Raw genomic sequence first — 20,741 nt, 5'->3', positions numbered from 1 at the left:
GGCCGGAGCTTGGCCCCGGCAGACAAAGCCTCGCGCCCCGGGGCCGCTCCGCGGGCGGTGCTTTGTCTTGGCCGCGTTGCGGTGGGGGGAAAGGAGGGTCGGGGCAGCGCGGCCGCGCCCGGCACCGCGGCATCGGGGCATCGGGGCGGCGCCCAAGGGTCTTCCCATCCTTTGCCCCGGCACCCCATCCTCCGCCCCGGCACCTCATCCTCCGCCCCGGTCCCCGCCCCGCACCTGCAGCACGGCCGTGCCGGTCCTTCTCGGGGCTCCCGGGGCTGCCGAGCGGGGCGCTCCGAGCCGGGCGCGGCAGGGTCTAAGCGGAGCATCCCCGCGCACCGCGCCGCGTTCTGGGTCCATCCTCTGCTCCCTACCGGTGCAGCCGCTTCCCCTGGCCAGGCTGGGGCCAGGGTTCTGATCCGCGGGGTTGTGCCGGCCTGTCCCGCCCCCGGTGGGTCTCACCCGCTCGCTGGTGCTGCGGAGCGCGGCAGCACGGACACGCTGCCCTTGAGCATCCCCGGGAGCTGCCGAGGGGCTGCCTGCGGGTGGGTTCGGTGCGGGACCAGTGCAGGAGCTGGGAATGGCTCTGGGTAAGGTGGAGGGGGTGGAGCACAAAGTAGGGGGTCAGTTTTGCCTCAGAGTGACACTGTGGCATGGCTGTACCCCGTGCGTTTGTGCCTTCAGGGGGGCTCGAAGTGCTAGGGTTCAGCCATGCTCCAGGAGTTCATGCTTGCTGAGGGGCGAGTGATGCTGTGGTTGAGGTTTTCCTTACTGTGCTGCCTATGGCATACACGTGCCGGTTTGGGGGATCCCTCAGTGCACCAGCTGTGTGCCCCAGAAGATTCAGAGACACCCTCACAGTGTGTAGCTGGCTCCCCAGCCTCACCCCATGGTTTTAGTGATTTTGGGATGTCACCTGTGACCTTGGATGTGTCTTTCCTTGGTGCAGGGATGCCAAAGAGGATTTGGAGTCACCTCTGACCTTGTGCCCATTTCTCTGTGGCTGTCTGGATGCCTGGGGCCAGAGCAGTGGGGGTGTCGCGTGCGCAGATGCGAGAGTGTTTGGGGTTTCCCTGCCCAGCCCCAAAAGCCAAACTGACACCCAGCACCTCATGTGGCCCCAGCCGTGCCCCTGTAGGACACAGTCGTATGAAGCCTGGCCTCACTCCTGGCACTGCCTGCTGCCMGGTGATGCCAGGCTGGGAGAGGAGCTTTGCTGCAGGCTCTGGGTTGGGGATTTCTGTCCCAGTGGGAACAGAAAGGAGGCATAGGGCTGGTGGTGAGACATGCTTGGAGCWGAGGAGCTTAGCAGCACATCCTGGCTGCATGGTCCTCTTGAAATCACTTACTGGCAGCATCATCTGCCAGCTCTGTCCCAGAAGCTGCTGTGGGGACACAGGGGGCTATGTCTATCCTGGCTCTGGCCAGTCTCTAATGGACTCTTCCCTGATAGAAAGAGCAGGATACAATGCTGGTCTTAGGGTGCTGGAGCTGCCTTTGTTGTTCCATCTTGAGCTTTGGGCTCAAGGGGATGACCTGAAGGGGATGGTGGTGGCTGTTGCTTTTGCTCTGCYACTGTTGTTGGGGCTCAGGTGTTTGCTGGGCTTCTCTTGTACCTGTGTGGCCCTGGTKTGGAGAAACAGGCATTTCTCAGAGCAGCTGGGGCTGGCTGCAGTCCCCAGCTCTGCTCCCTGCTCCTACACCACAGCTCGTCACAGAATCATGGCATGGTTTGGGTTGGAATGCACCTTAAAGCTCATCTTGTTCCACTCCCTGCCATGGGCATGGACACCTTCCACTAKCCCAGGTTGCTCCAAGCCCTATCCAACCTGGCCTTGAACATTTCAGTGATGGGGCAGCCACAGCTTCTCTGGGCAGCCTCTTCCAGTGTTGTCTCCCCAAAACCTCTCACAGGCCCTTGGAGGCTGTGGGGCCTCCCTGACCTACTCAGCTGCTGACCTGAAAGGGRCTGTGCTCATCCTGCTGGAAGGTGCTCCGTGCCCGTCTGTGCTAGATCGCCATGGGCACTGCCCCGTGCTGCGGAGCCAGCCGGGCCCGTGGGGCACCCAGGCAGCTGCTGCCCCAGAACAGCACTGACTGATGGCCCTGCAGATGGGCTCCTGCACACTTGGATGAGCCCTGGCATGGAGGAGCCGCCTCAGCACAGCAGCAGTGCCTGGACCTGCTGCCTGTGCTGCTGGAAGCTGGAGAGGGGCAGCAGGGTGCGGTGGGTGGGGGCTGCCCGAGGAAGGGTGGATGCTGCRGGGCAGCTGGTTTGTTTATTCCAGCAGTCCTGCCCTTTCCGACAGTCCTAACCCTCCTCCAGGGTCAGAGCAGGTCACCAGGGACTTGCTGCCAGCTGTGATGCTGCTAGCCCTGTGGCGTGGGTGCTGGCTTCCCTATGCTGTGCACATCCCTCTGTCCTCCCCAAAGCCCTGCCGAGCCTTAATGGGGAGATGCAGGGTTATTGAGGCTTGTGTGCCAGAGGGACCCAAGCCCATGCCAGGCTGGGCTGGAGCCAGTCATGGCCCCTGTGTACCACAACCCTGCCATGGGTATTACCAGGAGCTGGTTTTTGCCCCAGCAGCCCCTGGAGCAGGGAGATCCTGCAGATGGTGGGACCCATTGGGCTAAGCAGGGGACTGATGCTCTTTCTCACTCACAGCTGGGATGAGAGCAGCTCTATCAGCAGTGGCCTCAGCGATGCCTCCGACAACCTCAGCTCGGAGGACTTCAATGCCAGCTCCTCACTCAACTCCCTRCCCTCCACCCCCACTGCCTCGCGCAGGAACTCAGCCATAGCGGTAGGTGCCAGTGACCTGGACCCTTTCCCAACACCTGTCCTGGCTTGCTGCCACCACCTTGGCAGGCAAGAGGAGATGGAGGGTGCCAGTGTGAGGAAACAAGGATGGCACAGGGTGTCTGCTGCATCCTTCTCCCAGCTGGTTGATGCTCTCTAGGAATGGGTTTGGGTTTGGGGTGGATGCTAGGAGTACCTCTGACTCTGCTGTGTCCACAGCTGCGCACAGACTCGGAGAAGCGCTCGCTGGCAGAGAGCGGGCTGAGCTGGTACGGTGAGGGCGACGAGAAGGCACCCAAGAAGCTGGACTACGACAGCAGCAGCCTCAAGATGGAGCATGGCTCCTCCAAGTGGCGGCGGGAGCCCTCGGAGGGCAGCGAGGAGGGGTCCAAGGGTGGTGAGCTGAAGAAGCCTGTCAGCTTGGGCACCCCAGGCTCCCTCAAGAAGGGCAAGACTCCTCCGGTGGCCGTGACCTCCCCCATCACCCACACAGCCCAGAGCACTCTCAAAGTGGCAGGTAAAAACCAGTTTGGGCAAGGTCCAGCTCCTTTGATGGGGAGAAGGTTGGGTGGTGTCTTTGTGCACCTTCCCCGAGCATGTCAGCCATGGGATAGCCTATGGCTGTGCTCAGACCTGGGAGCTGGGTGTGAAGGGAAGGGGAGGCAGGGCCATGTGTCCCTGCAGGAAGGTTGGGGGGCTGTGCCTGCCCAATGTCCTCATGTCCATGCACCAGCCTGGGGGGTCACTGAGYGCACCTCAGGCCTGGCATGTCCCGTCTCCTCACATCCCTACATCTCTGATGCCCATGTCCTTTCTGGGCTCATTCACTCCCAGATGTCCCTGTAGCCTTTTGGGACACTAACCTGTCCTTCCTTGCCACCAGGCAAACCAGAGACCAAAGCCACTGACAAGAGCAAGCTGTCAGTGAAGAACACAGGCCTGCAACGCTCCTCCTCCGATGCTGGCCGTGACCGCGCCACTGATGCCAAGAAGCCGCCGTCAGGGCTCGCACGCCCCTCGTCCTCCAGCTCCTTTGGCTACAAGAAACCAGCTCCTGCCACTGGCACGGCCACTGTCATGCAGCCTGGGGGCTCGGCCACACTCGGCAAGGTCCAGAAGAGCTCCGGCATCCCTGTTAAGCCGGTCAGTGGGAGGAAAACAAGCCTCGATGTCTCCAACGCACCTGAGCCTGGGTTCCTGGCCCCAGGGGCTCGCACCAACATCCAGTACCGCAGCCTGCCCCGGCCAGCTAAGTCCAGCTCCATGAGCGTGACTGGGGGCCGCAGTGCAGCCCGGCCGGTCAGCAGCAGCATCGACCCCAGCCTGCTGAGCACCAAGCAGGGCGGCATCTCAGTGTCACGTCTCAAGGAGCCATCCAAGGTTGGTGCTGGCCGTGGCACACCAGCCCCTGTGAACCAGACAGACCGTGAGAAGGAGAAGGCCAAGGCCAAGGCGGTGGCACTTGACTCAGAGTGTGGGACACTGAAGAGTGCCAGCTCACCTGAGAGCACCCCAAAAGCCCAGGCCAACCTCTCTCCAGCAGCCAAGGTGGCTGAGCTGCCCCCTACACCTCTCAGGTATGATTCTTCTACCTCTGAAGTGTGTAGGTGCCTGGCACAGCTGTGCCCAGGGCCAGTACCTGAGTCTCACCTGTTTCCTTACCTATTTTCCCCCTCCAGAGCGGCTGCCAAGACCTACGTGAAGCCTCCCTCACTGGCCAACTTGGACAAGGTCAACTCCAACAGCCTGGACTTGCCCTCCTCCAGTGAGCTGCACACTCCACACACTGCCAAGATCCAGGACCTGCACCCAGCCGGCGGGCACCTCGCACCCTGCTTCAGCCCCAGCCCTGCCCCCATCCTCAACATCAACTCGGCCAGCTTCTCCCAGGGCCTGGAGCTCATGGGTGGCTTCAGTGTCCCCAAGGAGGGCAGGATGTACCCCAAGCTCTCTGGCCTGCACCGCAGCATGGAGTCTCTGCAGATGCCCATGAGCCTGCCCAGTGCCTTTTCAGGGGGCAGCACCACCACCCCCACCCCTGCTGCTGCACCCGCTGCCAGCACAGAGGTGGAAGAGGAGGAAGAAGAGGCAGGAGAGCTGGGCTGGAGTGGGAGCCCCCGGCTCTCACACCTGGACAGGTATGGCTAGAGGGAGGGTGGGGGGCTGCTGTGGCACCTTCATGGCCTCACATCCCTCCCTGCTGACCTGCCATATCCTTTGCCTGCTTCAGAGCCTCTTCCTGCTACATATCTAGGGAAAACCTCCCTGTTTGTGCAGCTCAATCCCCGTGGTTCATTCCCTAGTCTGTGCAGGGATGTCACTGATCTTTCCTTCCCTTCCAGTGCCAACCGCGACAGGAACACGCTGCCCAAGAAAGGGTTGAGGTAAAAGAGCCCAAATTGCCTTTGGATGGTGCTGGGGTGGGAAGGGAGGGTACATGGAGCTTTCCAGGCAGTGCCCCTGAACCAGGGTGGCTGGGCTACAGTACGGTGGGCAGGAGCTGGACGGTGCTGGTGGATCTTACCGTGCCTGTCTGTGGCTCCCCAGGTACCAGCTCCACTCCCAGGAGGAGGCCAAGGAGCGGCGCCACTCACACGCAGTCAGCGGGCTCCCTGAGTCGGACGAGCAGCAGGACCTGCCCTCGCCCCCTGCCCTCCCCATGGCGCTGGTCGGGAAGGGTCCGCTCACCAGCATCGGTCAGTGCCCTCCGCTGCCRCCCCTTCCCCTTCCCTCCCACTCCCCATGCTCCCTGTGTGATGTGCTAATGCTGCCCCAGGCGCTGCTTTCTCCTTGACACCCCCAACACCAGCACCTGGTGCTTCTGGTGCTGGGCTGGGACCAGGGATGTCCATCACCTCTGCTTCAGGGCATCTCGTCTGCCTTTGGGGCTCAGGCCACCAATGCTCCTCTGGGGATGCCTGGCAGGGCAAGGGGTAAGCCCTGCCCTGGGTCTGATCAGGACCTGTATGTTCCTGGAGCATTTAGGGGGTCCAGGCATGCTCCACTCCTGCACTTGCAGRTGCTGGACTCTGGCATAGTGGTGTTCACTTGGTCCTGGGGCAATGGATTTGTTTCTTAGCCCTGTGATTACCTTGGTCCTGGTGTCCAGGTCTTCCCAGCATCAATCTGCTTTCCCTGGCCTCTCCCTGCTTTGGGACCACAATCCCTGCTTCCTCACTGCATCACAGCTCTCGTGGATTGCTCCCAGTCCTGCTTCCCCATCCTGGTGCCGTGACTCTGATCCTGCTTCCTCCCCGCTTTCTCCTTGCAGTGAGCCCCACTGCCACCGCAGCCCCGCGGATCACCCGCTCCAACAGCATCCCCACCCACGACTCCACCTTCGAGCTGTACAGCACCTCCCAGATGGGCAGCACCCTCTCCCTGGCCGACAAGCCCAAGGGCATGATCCGCTCGGGCTCTTTCCGGGACCCTGTGGACGATGGTGAGAGTGTGCTGCGCTCCTGCTCAGGCAGAGGAGGCTGCAGGTGTTGGTGGGGGTCCCTGCACCCTTGTCCCTTCCTACTGGTGCTGCCATGGCACTGTTGGATGGGTTGGTGTGTCCCATTCTTGGCRTAACAGCAGGGACAGCAGCCCCAAGGGGCCTGGTAGACTCTGCACTGGCATCAGCCCTGGGTCTGCCCTGATCCCCGTGGGAACCCGGTGTCCCTGGGTTGGCCCCAGGGTGCTGTGACACTGGGGAGGAGGGGACCCAAGCAGACAGAGGGCAGCAGAGCCCCTGGGTTCCCCAGAGAGGAGGGTGCAGGTGGAGGGTATTCCCTACCACGTGCCCAGGGAGGCCACCCTGCTCACACTGAGAAATGGGTARTGCTAGGCAGCTACCATGCCACCCTGTGCCTCCCCCAGGCCCCCTCAGAGTCCTGCCCACTGAGAGCCCTGTCCCCTGCTGTGCCCTGACCTACAGCCCCTRAGGTGCCACTCTCCAGGGCACCCTGACACCCTGGGTTTTCCTCTGTTGCAGTTCATGGATCGGTGCTGTCCCTGGCCTCCAGCGCGTCCTCCACCTACTCCTCCGTAAGAGCCAACTCTGTGCTGCGCTGCTTTGTGCATGGCTGGGGGTCTGGGTGGGATGGGGGGGCTCTGTGCATGCCTCTGTCTGCTGCTGAGCTGTTCGTGCCTTGCTGCCCCCCTGACTGCCTGCCTCTGTCTGTCTGTCTCTCTGCTCTCACACTGCCAGGCTGAGGAGAAGATGCAGTCGGAGGTGAGCCCACACCCTCTGCTCATGCTGCCCCTGCCCGCAGTGAGGGCGAGTGCCCGGCCCCTCTCACCCCTCCACTCTCTCCCCACAGCAAATCCGCAAGCTGCGCCGCGAGCTGGAGTCCTCACAGGAGAAGGTGGCCACRCTGACATCCCAGCTGTCCGCTAATGTAAGTCCCCATGGGAGCCCCTGWGGGACACCCTGCTCTGTCCCTGTAGGGTGTGGGGCTGGTGCTGGATGTGCCCATGGGAGCCCTGATGTCCCCTTGAGTCTTTCGCATCCCACACCTGGCAGTGGGTGCCCACCTGTCCATGGGTGTTCACCCAAATGCGGGGGCTCACCTGTTTCTCCACTTCTCCCAGGCCAACCTGGTGGCAGCCTTTGAGCAGAGCCTGGTGAGCATGACATCCCGCCTGCGGCACCTGGCTGAGACTGCCGAGGAGAAGGTGGGTGTATTGGAGTGCTTCGTGGGGCTCCTGGGGCTGGAGGGTGCTGGACTTGGGTGATGCTGCAGCACTGTGGGCCCTGCACCATCGGGGTGCACTCCATGGTTCCCAACTCTGCTGCCCCAGGACACGGAGCTGCTGGACCTGCGAGAGACCATTGACTTCCTGAAGAAGAAGAACTCAGAGGCCCAAGCTGTGATCCAGGGTGCCCTGAATGGCACTGATGTCACCCCCAAAGGTAAGACATGATGCTACAGCTCTTTCTGAGCTGGGATGCTCCTGCCAACGCTGGTGCTGGTCCCCAGGGCAYGCTCTCTTATGGGGGAAGTTCATCTGGAGGCAGGGTGCTCTGGGCAGCAGTTTTTCCCCATCTTTGAGCATCTGAAGCCAGGGATGGACAGCCAGAACTGTCACCACGGGAGGTTSCAGTGCTAGCATGTAAGGGCATGGGGTGGATGTCAGCCCTGAGAGACCTCCTTTCCAGGCTCTTTGCCAACAGCCAGTTTTGCCTGCCTGATCTTGACTTTATTCCCATAAGTGCTGCTTCTAGCCCCAAGACCTCAGTGTGAGTGCAAGAGACTGTCAGGGAGGTGGCCTGGGACAGCAGCAGGATGATGTATGCCCTGGGCATCTCTCTGGCAGCGCCCATGTGGTGCCTGAGCCCCATGTCATTGTTACAAGGTGTCTCCAAGAGCTCAGAAGGTGTTGGGTGGGAGGAGGGATTTGGTGTAGGGAGTGGGGACCATAGGGTGCTCTGGCATTGTGGCAGTTGCAGGTGGCTGATCCCTCCTTTCCCAATCTCTCCCGCTTTTCTGATGGACTCCAGAGCTGCGCATCAAGCGACAGAACTCCTCTGACAGCATCTCCAGCCTCAACAGCATCACCAGCCACTCCAGCATCGGCAGCAGCAAGGATGCTGACGCCAAGAAGAAGAAGAAGAAGAGCTGGGTGGGTTGGATGGGGTACTGGCAGGAGAAGTGGGGCTTGGGGAGCCACTGGCAGGGTCTGCTCAGGGTCAGCCCCATAAACCAGCTGCTCTTGGTCTGCTTTGGCCTTGTAGTGTTGGTGCCCCCCGTCCCCTTGACAGCAGTGGTGAGGAGCATGTAGCTGCCATGGATCTGTGTCTTTAATTGTTGGCTGGGACTTTTCCAGCCCATGTGGGAGTTTCCTGGCCCTGCATGTCTGCTTCCTTGTGTATTCCCCCATGTCTCCCTCCTGCCCACACAGGCTCTGACAGTGTGGAGGGCTGACACCTCGGCCGGGCAGCCCCTTCCCTGCACCAGGCAGCTCTGAGCTGGATGTGTGATTAAGTCTTGCTTTGTTCTGTTTCTCTTCCCCTATGCTGACCTCAACCCTTTTTTTCCAGGTTTATGAGGTAAGTTCCACRCCTTCCCCTCCACCACATGCTGTGCCCAGCCAGGGCCCTCGCTCCATTTCGTGGGATGGTGTTCATACACTCCCTATCCTATCCATCCCACTGGCACTAACCCCAGCACAAGCCATCCCGGGTTCCCAGCTGGGCTGTGTCCACCTTGGCTGCTTCCTTGGGTGTTAAGGACAAAGATGCACCCCCAGGGAGGGATTGGATTGCCTAGAGGCAGCAGGAAGGGCTCGGATGGGACCTATCCCATGGATGGGAACAGTCCCCTTCTTACCTAGGGAAGGCAGGCACTCTCCTGACTTCCTGTAACTGCATCTTTTGGGGTGGAGACCTCAATGCAGCCTTGCCACTGGCCCTGAGGGCACTGCCCATTTCTGCCTCTCCAGGCCTGCCTGATGTGACCTCAAGTGGCTCTGTCCCTGCCAGCACCCACATAGGTCCCAGTGCTCCCCTGCTTCCCAACCAGCTGCAGAGCTGGACACCCACTTTGTTTACACTGACATGCATTGCTTTTGCTTTTGGGAACACCCTAGAGCAGCCTGCTGGTGCCTGTGGCAATTAGGGCAGATCCTGTGTGTTCTCCATCCGTTCTTCTTCCCACCTTCCCTTGGAGCAGGCCCTAACCCGCCAGGGCACATGTTGTGAGCTGAGGGTGCCCATCCTTCTGCTCTCCCACTGGCTGGTGCGACCCAGGTCCAGTTTGGTCCCTGTGTGGTGTCCATCCCTTTCCCTAGTCCCAGCCGGCTGCTCACCCACCCACTGCTCTGTGTGTTCTGTGTGCATGCTGCATGCCTGGACGGGAACCGGGATGCCCTGTGGAGGGCTTGGCTGCTCCTCTGTGCTTCCAGCAGGACCCACGGGGCAGAGGGAGGTGTGGGGCAGAGGGAGGTGTGGGGCAGAGGGAGGTGTGGGGCAGGACCCTGGCTCTGCAGTGACTGGAGCAAGCGACATCCCTGCAAACACCTCTTGCTGCAATGGCTCTGGTGGGGTGAATATGGGGATGGATTGGCCTATCCAGGTGGACCAGGATGCTGGTGCCACCCTTGAACAGCCTGGTGTAGGTGCTGATGGGGAACAGGGCTGGGAGATGTCCTGACCGGGGCATGAATCACATTGTATGGGGCTCTGGTGCCATCCGGGCTGGGGTGATTGTTGCCCCAAGGGCTATGCACCCCATCTGTTCTCTGTGCCAGCAGAGCAGGGTCAGGCTGGAGCTCCTCTAGCATGGTGGTGGTGCTCCCTCCTTGATGGGTGTGCTTGTACTGGTCCCAGCTCAGACTGTCTGTGGGTCCTGGGCAGATAGGGCAGGACCAGACCGGGTGTCTGCTTATGAGGCTGCGCTTTGGGCTGTCTCTAACAAGGACATTTCCCTCTCCTGTAGCTACGCAGCTCCTTCAATAAGGCCTTCAGCATCAAGAAGGGCCCCAAATCAGCCTCATCCTACTCGGACATCGAGGAGATCGCCACGCCAGACTCRTCAGCCCCCTCGTCCCCCAAGCTGCAGCATGGTTCCACAGAGACCGCCTCACCCTCCATCAAATCCTCCACGTCCTCCTCTGTGGGCATCGACACAGCTGAGTATGTGCGGCCAGGGAGGGCCAGTGGCAGGGGCTGCAGGCTCCTGACAGAGACACATTCGAGACCGAGTCTCTCCCTTGGTCCAGGCTCTTCCAGGCCCACAGCGAGGGTGAGCCTGAGAAGAAGGAGGTGTCAGAGCTGCGGTCAGAGCTGTGGGAGAAGGAGATGAAGCTGACGGACATCCGCCTGGAGGCCCTCAACTCAGCCCACCAGCTGGAGCAGCTGCGGGAGACCATGCACAACATGCAGGTGAGGAACCTTGCCAACAGCCTGGGTGCCCACAGTCCCTGTGCGCCCACCACTGTGCTGCACTCCAGGGTGCTGCTGGTGTCCAGCTCCTTACCCTGTGCCCTGGTTCTCCAGCTGGAGGTGGATCTCCTGAAGGCCGAGAATGACCGTCTCAAGGTGGCCCCAGGGCCCTCAGCAGTGCCAGGCTCTGTTCCCAGCCATATCACGAGCACATCAGCCTCCTCTTCACCACGGCGCTCCCTGGGTCTCACCCTTGGCCATGCCTTCAGCCCCAGCCTGGGGGATGCAGGTAGGAGTGATAGAGCTGCTGGCAGATGGGAAAGGGCTGGGACAGGGAGAGGCATGTGCTGGGAATGAGCTGCTGCTCACCTGGAGTGAGCGGGGAATCTGTTGTGCTGCAGCAGGTTTGGCTCCAGCTGGGCACAGCCAGGCCCAGTGCCTCGGCTCTCCCTGCTGGCACAGCCTCACTGCTCCATCCCCAGATGTGTCCCCCATGGACGCCGTCAGCGCTGGCACCCAGAAGGATGAGCTGACGCTGCGGATTGTGGTGCGCATGCCGCCCCAACACATCATCAAGGGAGTAAGTGTGGACTGTCTGGGGACCCTGGCCCTGGCCAAGGGGCAGAGGATGCCTCCCATGGGCTGGACATGGTGTTCCAACTCTGCACATCTCTGCCTTGACCCCTAGGACCTCAAGCAGCAGGAGTTTTTCTTGGGCTGGACCAAGGTGAGCGGGAAGGTGGACTGGAAGATGCTGGATGAAGCTGTCTGCCAGGTCTTCAAGGTAGGAGTGTGAAGAACATTAAGGAGCCATCCTTTGACACTGCTCCACCAAACTTCTGTACTCCCTGGCCCAGGTCCTCCCAGCTGCTCTCTGCCAGCCCTCAGGGCAACTGAGAGCCCTGCCCTTCTCCATGTAGGATTACATCACCAAGATGGATCCTGCATCCACACTGGGGCTCAGCACCGAGTCTGTCTACGGCTACAGCATCAGCCACATCAAGCGGGTGCTGGACATGGAGCCGCCAGAGCTGCCACTGTGCCGCCGGGGCCTGAGCAGCGTTGTCGTGACRCTCAAAGGTCAGTGTGGCACAGGGGCTCTGTGGCTGTGCCATGTCCCTGCTGTCTCACAGTACTGCAGGGCATGAGTGGGACTCAGCCCTCCCCTTCCCACAGGCTTGAAGGAGAAGTGTGTGGACAGCCTGGTGTTTGAGACGCTTATCCCCAAGCCCATGATGCAGCATTACATCAGCCTCCTGCTGAAGCACCGCCGCCTCATCCTCTCGGGACCCAGCGGCACCGGCAAGACCTACCTGACCAACCGCCTGGCCGAGTACCTGGTGGAGCGCTCGGGCCGGGATGTCACCGAGGGCATCGTCAGCACCTTCAACATGCACCAGCAGTCCTGCAAGGTCAGGGCACGCAGAAGGGCATTGGTGCCATAGTCCCTGTGGCTGTCACGTCATGGACCAACACGTGACACGGGGCCTGTTTGTTCCAGGACCTGCAGCTGTACCTGTCCAACCTGGCCAACCAGATCGACCGGGAGACGGGCACAGCGGATGTGCCGTTGGTGATCCTCTTGGACGACCTCAGTGAGGCRGGCTCCATCAGCGAGCTCGTCAACGGCGCACTTACCTGCAAGTACCAYAAATGGTGGGTGAGAGCCCCTCTGCACTGCTCCAGCACACACGTGCTCCCCGCTGCTCCCACCGAGGTCCCTGGGCTGTGGGATGTGTCTGCTGTGTCCAGATCAGCTCTGCCTTGAGTGGGGGCAATTCAGAGGCTTTTTCTCATGAATCTCATCTTTGTCACTCACTCAGCCCGTATATCATTGGGACTACCAACCAGCCTGTGAAGATGACCCCAAACCACGGCCTCCATCTCAGCTTCAGGTGGGAGTTGCACATCCCTGGGGACCATCCTTGTGGGGTTGTGGRGGACAGAAGTCATGGTGTTCACCAGGGCATTTCTGTGGTCACGTCCCATAACTGGTGACCCTGATTAGGACTGGGCCCAGGGCTGTCCCTGCCATCCCAGAAGGACCTTATATTCCCCAGCCTCAGGCAAATGAGAGTGGGGGTGCTAGGAGGACCCCAAGAATCCTGGGGAACAGGGCAGCTTGTACAGAGACCCAGTGCTGACCAGCAGAGTCCTTCCCCCAGGATGCTGACCTTCTCCAACAATGTGGAGCCRGCCAACGGCTTCCTGGTGCGTTACCTGCGGCGGAAGCTGCTGGAGTCAGACACGGACATCAACGCCAACAAGGAGGAGCTGCTGCGGGTGCTGGACTGGGTGCCCAAGCTCTGGTACCACTTGCACACCTTTCTGGAAAAACACAGCACATCCGACTTTCTCATCGGTATGGCCTTGCCTCATCTTCCTCCTCTGCCCTGGGTTGCAGGGAGCCCCAGGGACTGGCACCAAACCCTCCCAGAGGAGCTCAGGGGGCTCCCTGTGTCTCCCAGTCCCACAAACCACGGCTGGTGGGTGATGCCCACAAGCGTTGCCCTTCCCTGAGTGGTCTTTGTTCCTTTGGGAGCTGTCACTAGGGTGTCAGCCAAGGCTGACAGTTCTCCCAGCACCCTTCCCTGGGCATAGAGGAGCTGTGTTTTCCCAGGTGGGTCCCCCATGCCTCACCGGGCTTTTGGGGGATAAATTGAACTTGGAAGACGTGTTCCTTGCCTGGGAGATGCTGTCTGCCTGCTGTGCAGGCAGGTGGTGCCTGCACACTGTTTCTAGGGCACCTGCCATCCAGGTGTGCCCACCTCAGGGCTGTGAGCCCTGGACCCAGTGACTGGAGGAGGAGGACTCAGCTCCCATTTCCACTGTCTGTCTTCCCCCGCACAGGTCCCTGCTTCTTTCTGTCYTGCCCCATTGGAATTGAGGATTTCCGGACCTGGTTCATCGACCTGTGGAACAACTCTATCATCCCTTACCTGCAGGAGGGGGCGAAAGATGGGCTCAAGGTACCCAGCACTGCTGGCACGTGGGGACACAAACCAGTGTGGGGACACAGGCGGGGAGAGGGGAAGCAYTGGGGTTGTGGGTGCAGGTGACATCTCTGTCAGTCCCTGCCGTGTGGCTGTTGTGGGACACAGCACTGTCCTAGGAGCTCAGGGTGCCACTTTGCTGGCCCTGACATGTGCTGAGGATGTGGCTGTCGCTCTCTGCCACAGGTCCATGGGCAGAAGGCGGCCTGGGAGGACCCCGTGGAGTGGGTGCGGGACACCCTGCCCTGGCCATCAGCACAGCAGGACCAGTCCAAGCTGTACCACCTGCCCCCRCCCACCATCGGGCCCCATAGTGCCGTGTCCCCCCCCGAAGAGCGCACCGTGAAGGACACAACACCCAGCTCGCTGGACTCGGACCCACTGGTATGCTGGGCACTGGGAGGGGCTGTGGAGATGGCAGAGCAGAGTGGAGCTTCACTTTCCCAGTTAATTAAAATAGCCTGATTTGGCATGCAGAAACACTGCGCTGCCAGGAGGAGCGGTGGGTGCAGGGTGGTGGCACTGGCAGGTGGGCAGGACACAGGGTGACACGCCAGTGAGAGGGCATGACATGACACTCCATGAGGCATCATGTCCATGTGCAGAGCCACAGAGAGGCACACACGTGCTCATACGTGTCCTGTGGTGTCACTTGGGGAGGCTACTGGCTCACCAGCTGCCACAGGGGGCGCTGATGCTGCTTTGGCACACTGAGCCATGGGCATTTCACCTGTGCCCAAGGCTGGATCCTGGCTCAAGGGAGGGATTTTGCACTGTCTCTGGGATTTGCTTTRCCCTCTAAGGAGCTTCCCAGCAAGGCTGGTTTGGGAGGGCAAGGAGGGCCAAGTGGGGCAAGGAGGGCCCTGTTCCCCTGGGGCTCCTGCCACATTTGTGTCCCCACAGATGGCCATGCTGCTCAAGCTCCAGGAAGCCGCCAACTACATTGAGTCTCCRGACCGTGAGACCATGGTGGACCCCGACCTGCAATCGACTCTGTGAGGCCCGGACGTGCCAGCCCAGGTGGAGGGGAGCTGCTGCTGGGGTGCTCTCCTTTTCCTTCGGCATCCAGGAGTGCGGGGCTGGCGAGCGAGCAGAGAGAGGAGCAGGGCTCTGGCGTGTCCTGGTGGAGCTTGGGGAAACTCGGCTCATCTGTGAAAGAGCACGAGTTCTCAACTCCCCTCCCGACCCTGGGGGTAGGAGAATCCTGGTTTCTCTTGGTTTTTTTCTGTCTCTATTACAAACTCTCGGGCTTTGGGACCAGGGCGACCGCTGTGGCTGAGCCCCCGCTCCTGGGAGCCGCAGGAAGGCCCCTGCGTGGGGCGGGGACCCCGCAGGAGCCATCTGGGCTGAACTGGGGGCACAGGAKGAGCCCAGGCTGCAGGACGAGTGTACAGGCACAAGGGGCTTGGGCTCACTCTGCGCCCGCTGCGCAAAGCTGAGAGAGCCGCCGCTCTGGAGCTCCTGCCTCATGCCGRCCAAGGGGAGCGTGGCTCTCACCGCTCTGTGTGTTCCGTGTTCCACCTGCACGGCAACTGCTGTGACCAGGACAGCCCAAAACCCCTGCTTTGATTATTTTATTTTGTTTCCCCCCTCCCCTTTTCCTTTGGCTGAGTCCAGACTTTGCTTTGGTCCCTTACTTTGTTCTGGTTCTTTACTCTCCTGGCCTGGGGCCCACGGCCTGGTGCCCACTGCTTCCCTGGCAGCAATGCCCTTCCCCTTTGGTTTCTTTTGCAGCTGTTGGTTTCACCACTCAAACCACCTCTGTCACAAACTGGTGCTCACTGGACGATCTCCAGTCCCTGAACCCACCTCCTGGGGCCGCACAGGTTGGCTGGGGTGGGACTKGGAGACCGGTGTGAAGGTGGGTGGCAGTGGGATGCTCCCAGAGCAGCCCCTGGTGTCATCTTCCACCTCCTCAAAGGCGCAGGGCATGGGGACGGTGTCTCCCACCAGGTTGGGGTGCCATGGGGATCCCCTCCCTGAGGTACTGGGGCATGGGGAGGCCGCTGCTGCTGCCCCATCCCTGGGCAGCCGGATGCCATCCCTGTCCCCTTGGTGGAGGAGAGCCCAACCAGSCTCCCATCCCCTCGGTGCTGCCAGGCCTGGGGCTGTGGGTCAATGAGCCTGGGGTTGCTCCCCATGCTGCCTGCTCCCCCTGGCCTCGTGCCTTCCTGCAGCCTGGCAGGGTCTGTGTTGGTGCTCTGGGGGCACCTGGGGCTGCCACGTGTCCTCCTGGTCTTAGCCCGCATTCTTAAAAGGCCAGACTCCTGCATGGAGAGGGTCAGCCCCGGTGCTGCCGTGGTGCCTTAATCCCTGGCCGTGTGGGAAGGGGGCACATGGGGCTTGGGATAATGCTGTCACAGCCTGCTCCAGTGTCCTCTGATTGTCCCCAAAGCCAGCTTGGCTGAGTTAAAATGAGGGTGCTGGCACTGTCCAAGCTGGTGCCTGCAGCACCCTTACTGGCCTGTCGCCAACCATGGCTGGTGGGGTGCCTTGCAGGTCAGCACCCCCATCCTGTGCCCAGCTGGGCTCTGGGGGCCCCCTCCCTGCTGCCCTCCAGCTCAGCCCCCACATTCAGCGGGGGCCCTGGAGAGACATCTGGGGAGAGGTGACCCCCGGGCCAGATGAMTGGAGCCCACCCTGTCCCTAAACTCTCCCCATCTTGGGACTGCGCGGCCTCAGCCCACTRGGGCTGGGGCTGGTGTGGCCTTCAGGGACGCCTCACACCCCTTTTGGAACGGGCATCTCCCATGGTGCCCTCGGAGGGCGCCGCCACCTCTGCCCTCGGTGCTCTCGGCCGGTGTGTCCCGCCTCGCCGCCCCATGGTGCTCACTTCTCCCACTTCTCTGTCCGACAGCCTCCCGCTGCCACCGGGGCCGGCCAGCCCGGCCCCTTCCCACGGGGATCTGCTGGGATCTCCTCCCCATGCTGGCTTGGGCGTTAGGGCTTTCTGTTTGCCTTCTCTTGTGTTGCTGCCGTCGAGGACTCGCTGTACATAGATCCGTCGTGGAACGCCCTGTGTGGGGTGTGGGGGGCCCGGCCCTGCGCCTTGTCCCTGGTTTTGGGTTTTTTTTGTACTCTGTGATGACTGTGCTGTGCTGACTTCTTTTCTGATTGTATGAGACTCCGGCCCAGCAGCCACTCGAGGCTGGCGGTGGGGACCCAGCTGTTGCCTCCAGCCCCTCACACCCTCCTCGGGACTTTGGTACCCAGGTTGGGAAGGGAATGATGCACCTTTGGGGACTGCCCTGTGCCCAGGTGCCCTGAGGAGTCCCATGGGACGAGGGGCAGCCTTGCCTGGGCTTGCTTTCTTTTCTGACACTCCAGGGAGCCACCTAAATGTAGACCAAACTGTAGCCGTGCCCCGCTGCTGAGCATCCCCCAGCCTGTGTCCTGCAGGTTTGCCCCGTCCCTCCCCAGATCGGGGCTGCCCCTCATCCCATCGCCTGAGCCCCGGCAGCTGGAGTGAGTGGCAGGTGGGGCTGTAATCCAGGAGGAATCTCTGAGGGAAGAAGGGCCATGCCAGCAGGTGGGTGCTGGGCTGGGCSTGATGGGGGCTTGGCTGGGATTACCTGGCTGGAGGGGTCAGGTCCTGCTGGATTCCTCCTGGCTTACACCGAGCACCTCATATCCCCGAGCCTGGCAGCTGTCTGGGGCCTGACCCCTGGCTGTGGGCTGAGCCCCTCTGTCCCCAGGGAAAGCATCCCTWTTTTTTAGGGTTTGCACTAACTCATCCTCCTGCCACCTCCAGGGGTGACCATCACTCCCAGAGGAGCTGGTCACCCCAGAGGGTGCCTTTTGTCCCCAAAGGTGCTGCCTGCTGCCCACAGTGGTGCCTGACATCCCGAAAGGAGCTGGCCACCCCCAAAGGTGCCTGTTGTCCRCAAAGGTGCCTGCTGCCCCCAAAGGTGCCCATCACCCCTCACGGCTACCTGCCACCTCCTGAGGTGCCAGTTGCCACCAAAGGTGCCCGTGGTCCCTGGGAGCCCCCCTGAGGGGCTGGAGGTGGCCGATGCCAGCGCCTCACCCTCTTGCCCCCTCGAGCTGCTGCTGTCCGGTGGCCTGAACCTTACAATTTTAGCTTTTTTCTATTAAACACAAACAACCTTTTTTTAATTAAATAAAAGATGAAATGGACAAATTCCTGTTTTAGATTATCTGTGTAATTGACTGGGTTTTGTGTTTCTTAACTGCATGGTATTCCTGCCGAGGGGTTTTATAGCACTTTTTAAATTTCTCTTTAAGATTTTGGTCCAGATTTCTACTGCTCTCGCCTGTCTGTTTTTGCTTTTTCCTYGCACCCTCCACGTTTGTAAACTCGCTCCATTTTATACCTGATGTTGAGACCCAGCCCCACATTGTACATAGCTGCGGGAACAATCATAGGGAACAAACAAACACCATCTGGACTCTTTCCACGATTAGTTGTTTTTACTTCAAAGAAATTTTAAAAGAAACAYAAAAGGAAGCCAGGAAAAGGCTTGAGGATATTCTGAAAAGACAGAAACAAATCCAGCCCTGCACCAAGTCAGCTCCTGCTGCCCACTTTGCCCGCACCAACTGGCATGTCTCTTCTCGGTCGTCTGTCTAACACCATTGGATTCAATAAAGTGATCTCCTGTACTGTCGGCTCCTGGTCCTGTGTCTGTGGCTCTGTTCCTGCACGGCAGAGGGGAGGGCAGCTGTACCACTACACATCATAGAATCACGGAATGGTTTGGGYSGGAAGGGACACCTTGCACTAGACCAGGCTGCTCCAAGCCCCTGGCCTTGGACATTTCCAGGGATGGGGCAGCCACAGTTTCTCAGGGTGACCTGTGCCAGGGCATCACCTCCCTCACAGCCAAGAATTCAGTGGCTTGTCCTGGCACTTCAGAGCCTTGTCTGAAGTACCTCTCCAGCTCTCCTGGAGTCCTTGTAGAAACTGGAAGGGGCTCTGAGTTCACCCCAGGGCCTTTTCGCCAGGCCCATCTCTCCTGTCTCCAGAGCAGCRGGGCTCCAGCCCTTGGGGCATCTTCCCCTGTCCTTGGTAGTTGTCTTCCTGCCAAATCTGGGAAAGGGGCCTTGGTAGAAACACTCCTGGGTTGGAACCTTGGCTGTTTTGCAGGATGTTGGAAGCAGCTTTAGGGATTGGGGACCCCTCTCCCAAGGTCATACTCCTGTAAAGTCTAGGGTGGGCAGAAATGCTCCTGGTTTGGGATCTTGGCTGTTCAGGACATGGAAAGGGGGAGGTCCCTTTYCTGGGGCAGGAGGGACAGGTCTTACCCGAGCTGGGTGGGGGGTGGGCATTCCCTCTGCCTCTTTTTTCCTCACCAGGTCTGATCTGATCTCCCATTTGAAATGACAATGTGGTGACAGATGCCACATCAGCACAGCGGGGCAGAGGTGGGATGGTGTTCCTCGTGCAGGGACAGTTGCTCTGCCTTGCAGCAGAGCACGGCAGGAGGCGAAGGGGGCAGGGAGAGCCCGGTCTTCCCGTGGCGTCTCCAAATCTGTTTTCCCCTCCGGAGTGCAATGCTGAAGCGAGGACAGATGCTTCAGGAGCCGGTAATTAATGACGGGATGGTGATGAGCTGTAAGAGGCTGCAGTGGCGGATCCAAGGCCAGGAGAGGGCTCTTCCCATCGGCTCCCGCTCCTCCCGCAGGGCGAGTTCACACGAGTTCGTTTCGCTGGGTGCGGTCCCGAACGAAAGGGCCGGACTTGTTCTGGTGACCCCCGGTCCCTCATCCCGGAGGGTTGCCCTGTGCGCGCACCCCAACCCGTGCCGGCTCCGAGCCCTGTGCAGGCAGCAGAGCGGGCAGGRGAGCAGCAGACGGGTCCCACCCATCGTAAGTACGGGAATCGCCACGACGCAGAGCCAGAGAGCCCGAGGAATCGGTCCGAGCAAAGAGGGGGGGATGCGGAAGGACCACACGGGGATGAGGCTGACGCTTCAATTCCGGACGGACGTTTGGGAACACTCAGCTGCATTTTTCAAGGGTGATGGGCTAGGGAGGTTCCCTTCGGTTTGGACAACCAGTACCTCTGGGTGCTGTAGAGGGGATATGGTCCCCATGCAGGTCCTTTCCCCTGCCCGCAATATCCGGTGGGAGATCGTGCTGGTTGGCTGATGCAAGGCTGGGAGGGGGTTTTGCTGCAGCAAACCTGGGCTGTGCAGAAGTTTTGGATGCTGCAGACCCCAGCTGGGCTGGGACCTCGGAGTTCCCTCCCTGCTTCAGGCACCATCTCTCCAGAGCGTCTCTGTCTGGAGCAGCTGGAACAGTTGGTCACCTTCCCATGTAGCTAATGTTTTGGCTGCAACATTGGGATCAGGGGCTGATGGAATGGAGGCGGGGGACCCTCAGCTGGAGTGGTTTGGAATAAGCCCACAGGGTTCCTGTCCCTGGCTCATGTATGAGGAGTAAGGGATGTCCAAGGGCTCCCTTCCGTTGATGGGGAAGGGGATCCCACAGCAGGGGTAAAATAGTCCCTGTGCTGCCCTCCTCTTCCTGCCCGGCCTCCTCACTTGCATCCCATCAGCTTTTCCCTGATGTTTTGGCASTAAAATCAAAGCTGGGTTCGCAGGAGCCCTCTGAATCTGCTGGAGGCACAATGGAGGTGCCACAACCACAACTGCCTCCTTTGCCTCTCCTGTGGCCGCAGCAGGGACCTCGTTGGGATGGCAGGTCCCTGTAGTGGTGGTGGTGGGTGACTGGTGGGTGGTGATCTGGGCAAGGTCACTGGCGAGCAGGGAGCAGTGTGGGTGAGCAGTGCGGGCGATTGGTGTGAGGTGCTTGGTGTCGGTGCCTGATGGCAGTCCCTGGTGTCAGTRCCCAGTGCCAGCGCTCTGTGTGAGGTCACCCGATGCGAGGTGCCCGGTGGCTGTGCCTTGTGCTCATGTGAAGTGCGCGGTGTGAGGTGACCCCGATGGGGCTTTCCCGATGCCCGGTGTGAGGTGGCCCATGGGGTGCCCGGTGCCGGTTCCCGGACCCCCGCGGGCGGCGCCGCTCCCGCACCAGCCCCGGTGCGCACCCCCGGGGACGCCGGGCGGGTCCGAGGTGCGCGGGCGGGACCGCGGGCGGGGCCTCCCGGTGGCGGGCG

General features: G+C 60.8%; 2 protein-coding genes across 3 annotated transcripts in view; both read left to right on the top strand.

Moving 5' to 3' along the window:
• Positions 1 to 17,801, top strand: part of NAV1 (neuron navigator 1) — a 60,903-nt gene extending 43,102 nt beyond the window's left edge. The window contains exons 7-32 of the mRNA XM_057374372.1: positions 2,663 to 2,801; positions 3,017 to 3,314; positions 3,681 to 4,374; positions 4,477 to 4,935; positions 5,140 to 5,181; positions 5,345 to 5,493; positions 6,069 to 6,239; positions 6,777 to 6,829; positions 6,993 to 7,016; positions 7,105 to 7,182; positions 7,376 to 7,459; positions 7,586 to 7,697; positions 8,286 to 8,407; positions 10,222 to 10,418; positions 10,505 to 10,667; positions 10,782 to 10,956; positions 11,150 to 11,247; positions 11,356 to 11,451; positions 11,588 to 11,747; positions 11,844 to 12,079; positions 12,169 to 12,323; positions 12,491 to 12,562; positions 12,833 to 13,029; positions 13,518 to 13,636; positions 13,847 to 14,044; positions 14,564 to 17,801. Of these exons, the coding sequence (XP_057230355.1) occupies positions 2,663 to 2,801; positions 3,017 to 3,314; positions 3,681 to 4,374; positions 4,477 to 4,935; positions 5,140 to 5,181; positions 5,345 to 5,493; positions 6,069 to 6,239; positions 6,777 to 6,829; positions 6,993 to 7,016; positions 7,105 to 7,182; positions 7,376 to 7,459; positions 7,586 to 7,697; positions 8,286 to 8,407; positions 10,222 to 10,418; positions 10,505 to 10,667; positions 10,782 to 10,956; positions 11,150 to 11,247; positions 11,356 to 11,451; positions 11,588 to 11,747; positions 11,844 to 12,079; positions 12,169 to 12,323; positions 12,491 to 12,562; positions 12,833 to 13,029; positions 13,518 to 13,636; positions 13,847 to 14,044; positions 14,564 to 14,659 (4,387 nt within the window). The 3' untranslated portion in view covers positions 14,660 to 17,801. The remainder of the gene's footprint in view (positions 1 to 2,662; positions 2,802 to 3,016; positions 3,315 to 3,680; positions 4,375 to 4,476; positions 4,936 to 5,139; positions 5,182 to 5,344; positions 5,494 to 6,068; positions 6,240 to 6,776; positions 6,830 to 6,992; positions 7,017 to 7,104; positions 7,183 to 7,375; positions 7,460 to 7,585; positions 7,698 to 8,285; positions 8,408 to 10,221; positions 10,419 to 10,504; positions 10,668 to 10,781; positions 10,957 to 11,149; positions 11,248 to 11,355; positions 11,452 to 11,587; positions 11,748 to 11,843; positions 12,080 to 12,168; positions 12,324 to 12,490; positions 12,563 to 12,832; positions 13,030 to 13,517; positions 13,637 to 13,846; positions 14,045 to 14,563) is intronic.
• A 1,520-nt stretch (positions 17,802 to 19,321) lies between these two features.
• The window catches only part of SYT2 (synaptotagmin 2), a 24,020-nt gene continuing 22,600 nt past the window's right edge, over positions 19,322 to 20,741 (top strand). For both annotated transcript variants that reach the window (XM_057374377.1, XM_057374376.1), the window contains exon 1: positions 19,322 to 19,489. The gene's annotated coding sequence lies outside the window, so the exon portion shown is untranslated. The remainder of the gene's footprint in view (positions 19,490 to 20,741) is intronic.

This window comes from Malurus melanocephalus, unplaced genomic scaffold (assembly GCF_030028575.1).
Source record: "Malurus melanocephalus ecotype Western Australia unplaced genomic scaffold, MMel_1.1 scaffold_224, whole genome shotgun sequence".
NCBI classification, from domain to species: Eukaryota; Metazoa; Chordata; class Aves; order Passeriformes; family Maluridae; genus Malurus; species Malurus melanocephalus.
This window is presented reverse-complemented; position numbering and strand designations above follow the sequence as displayed.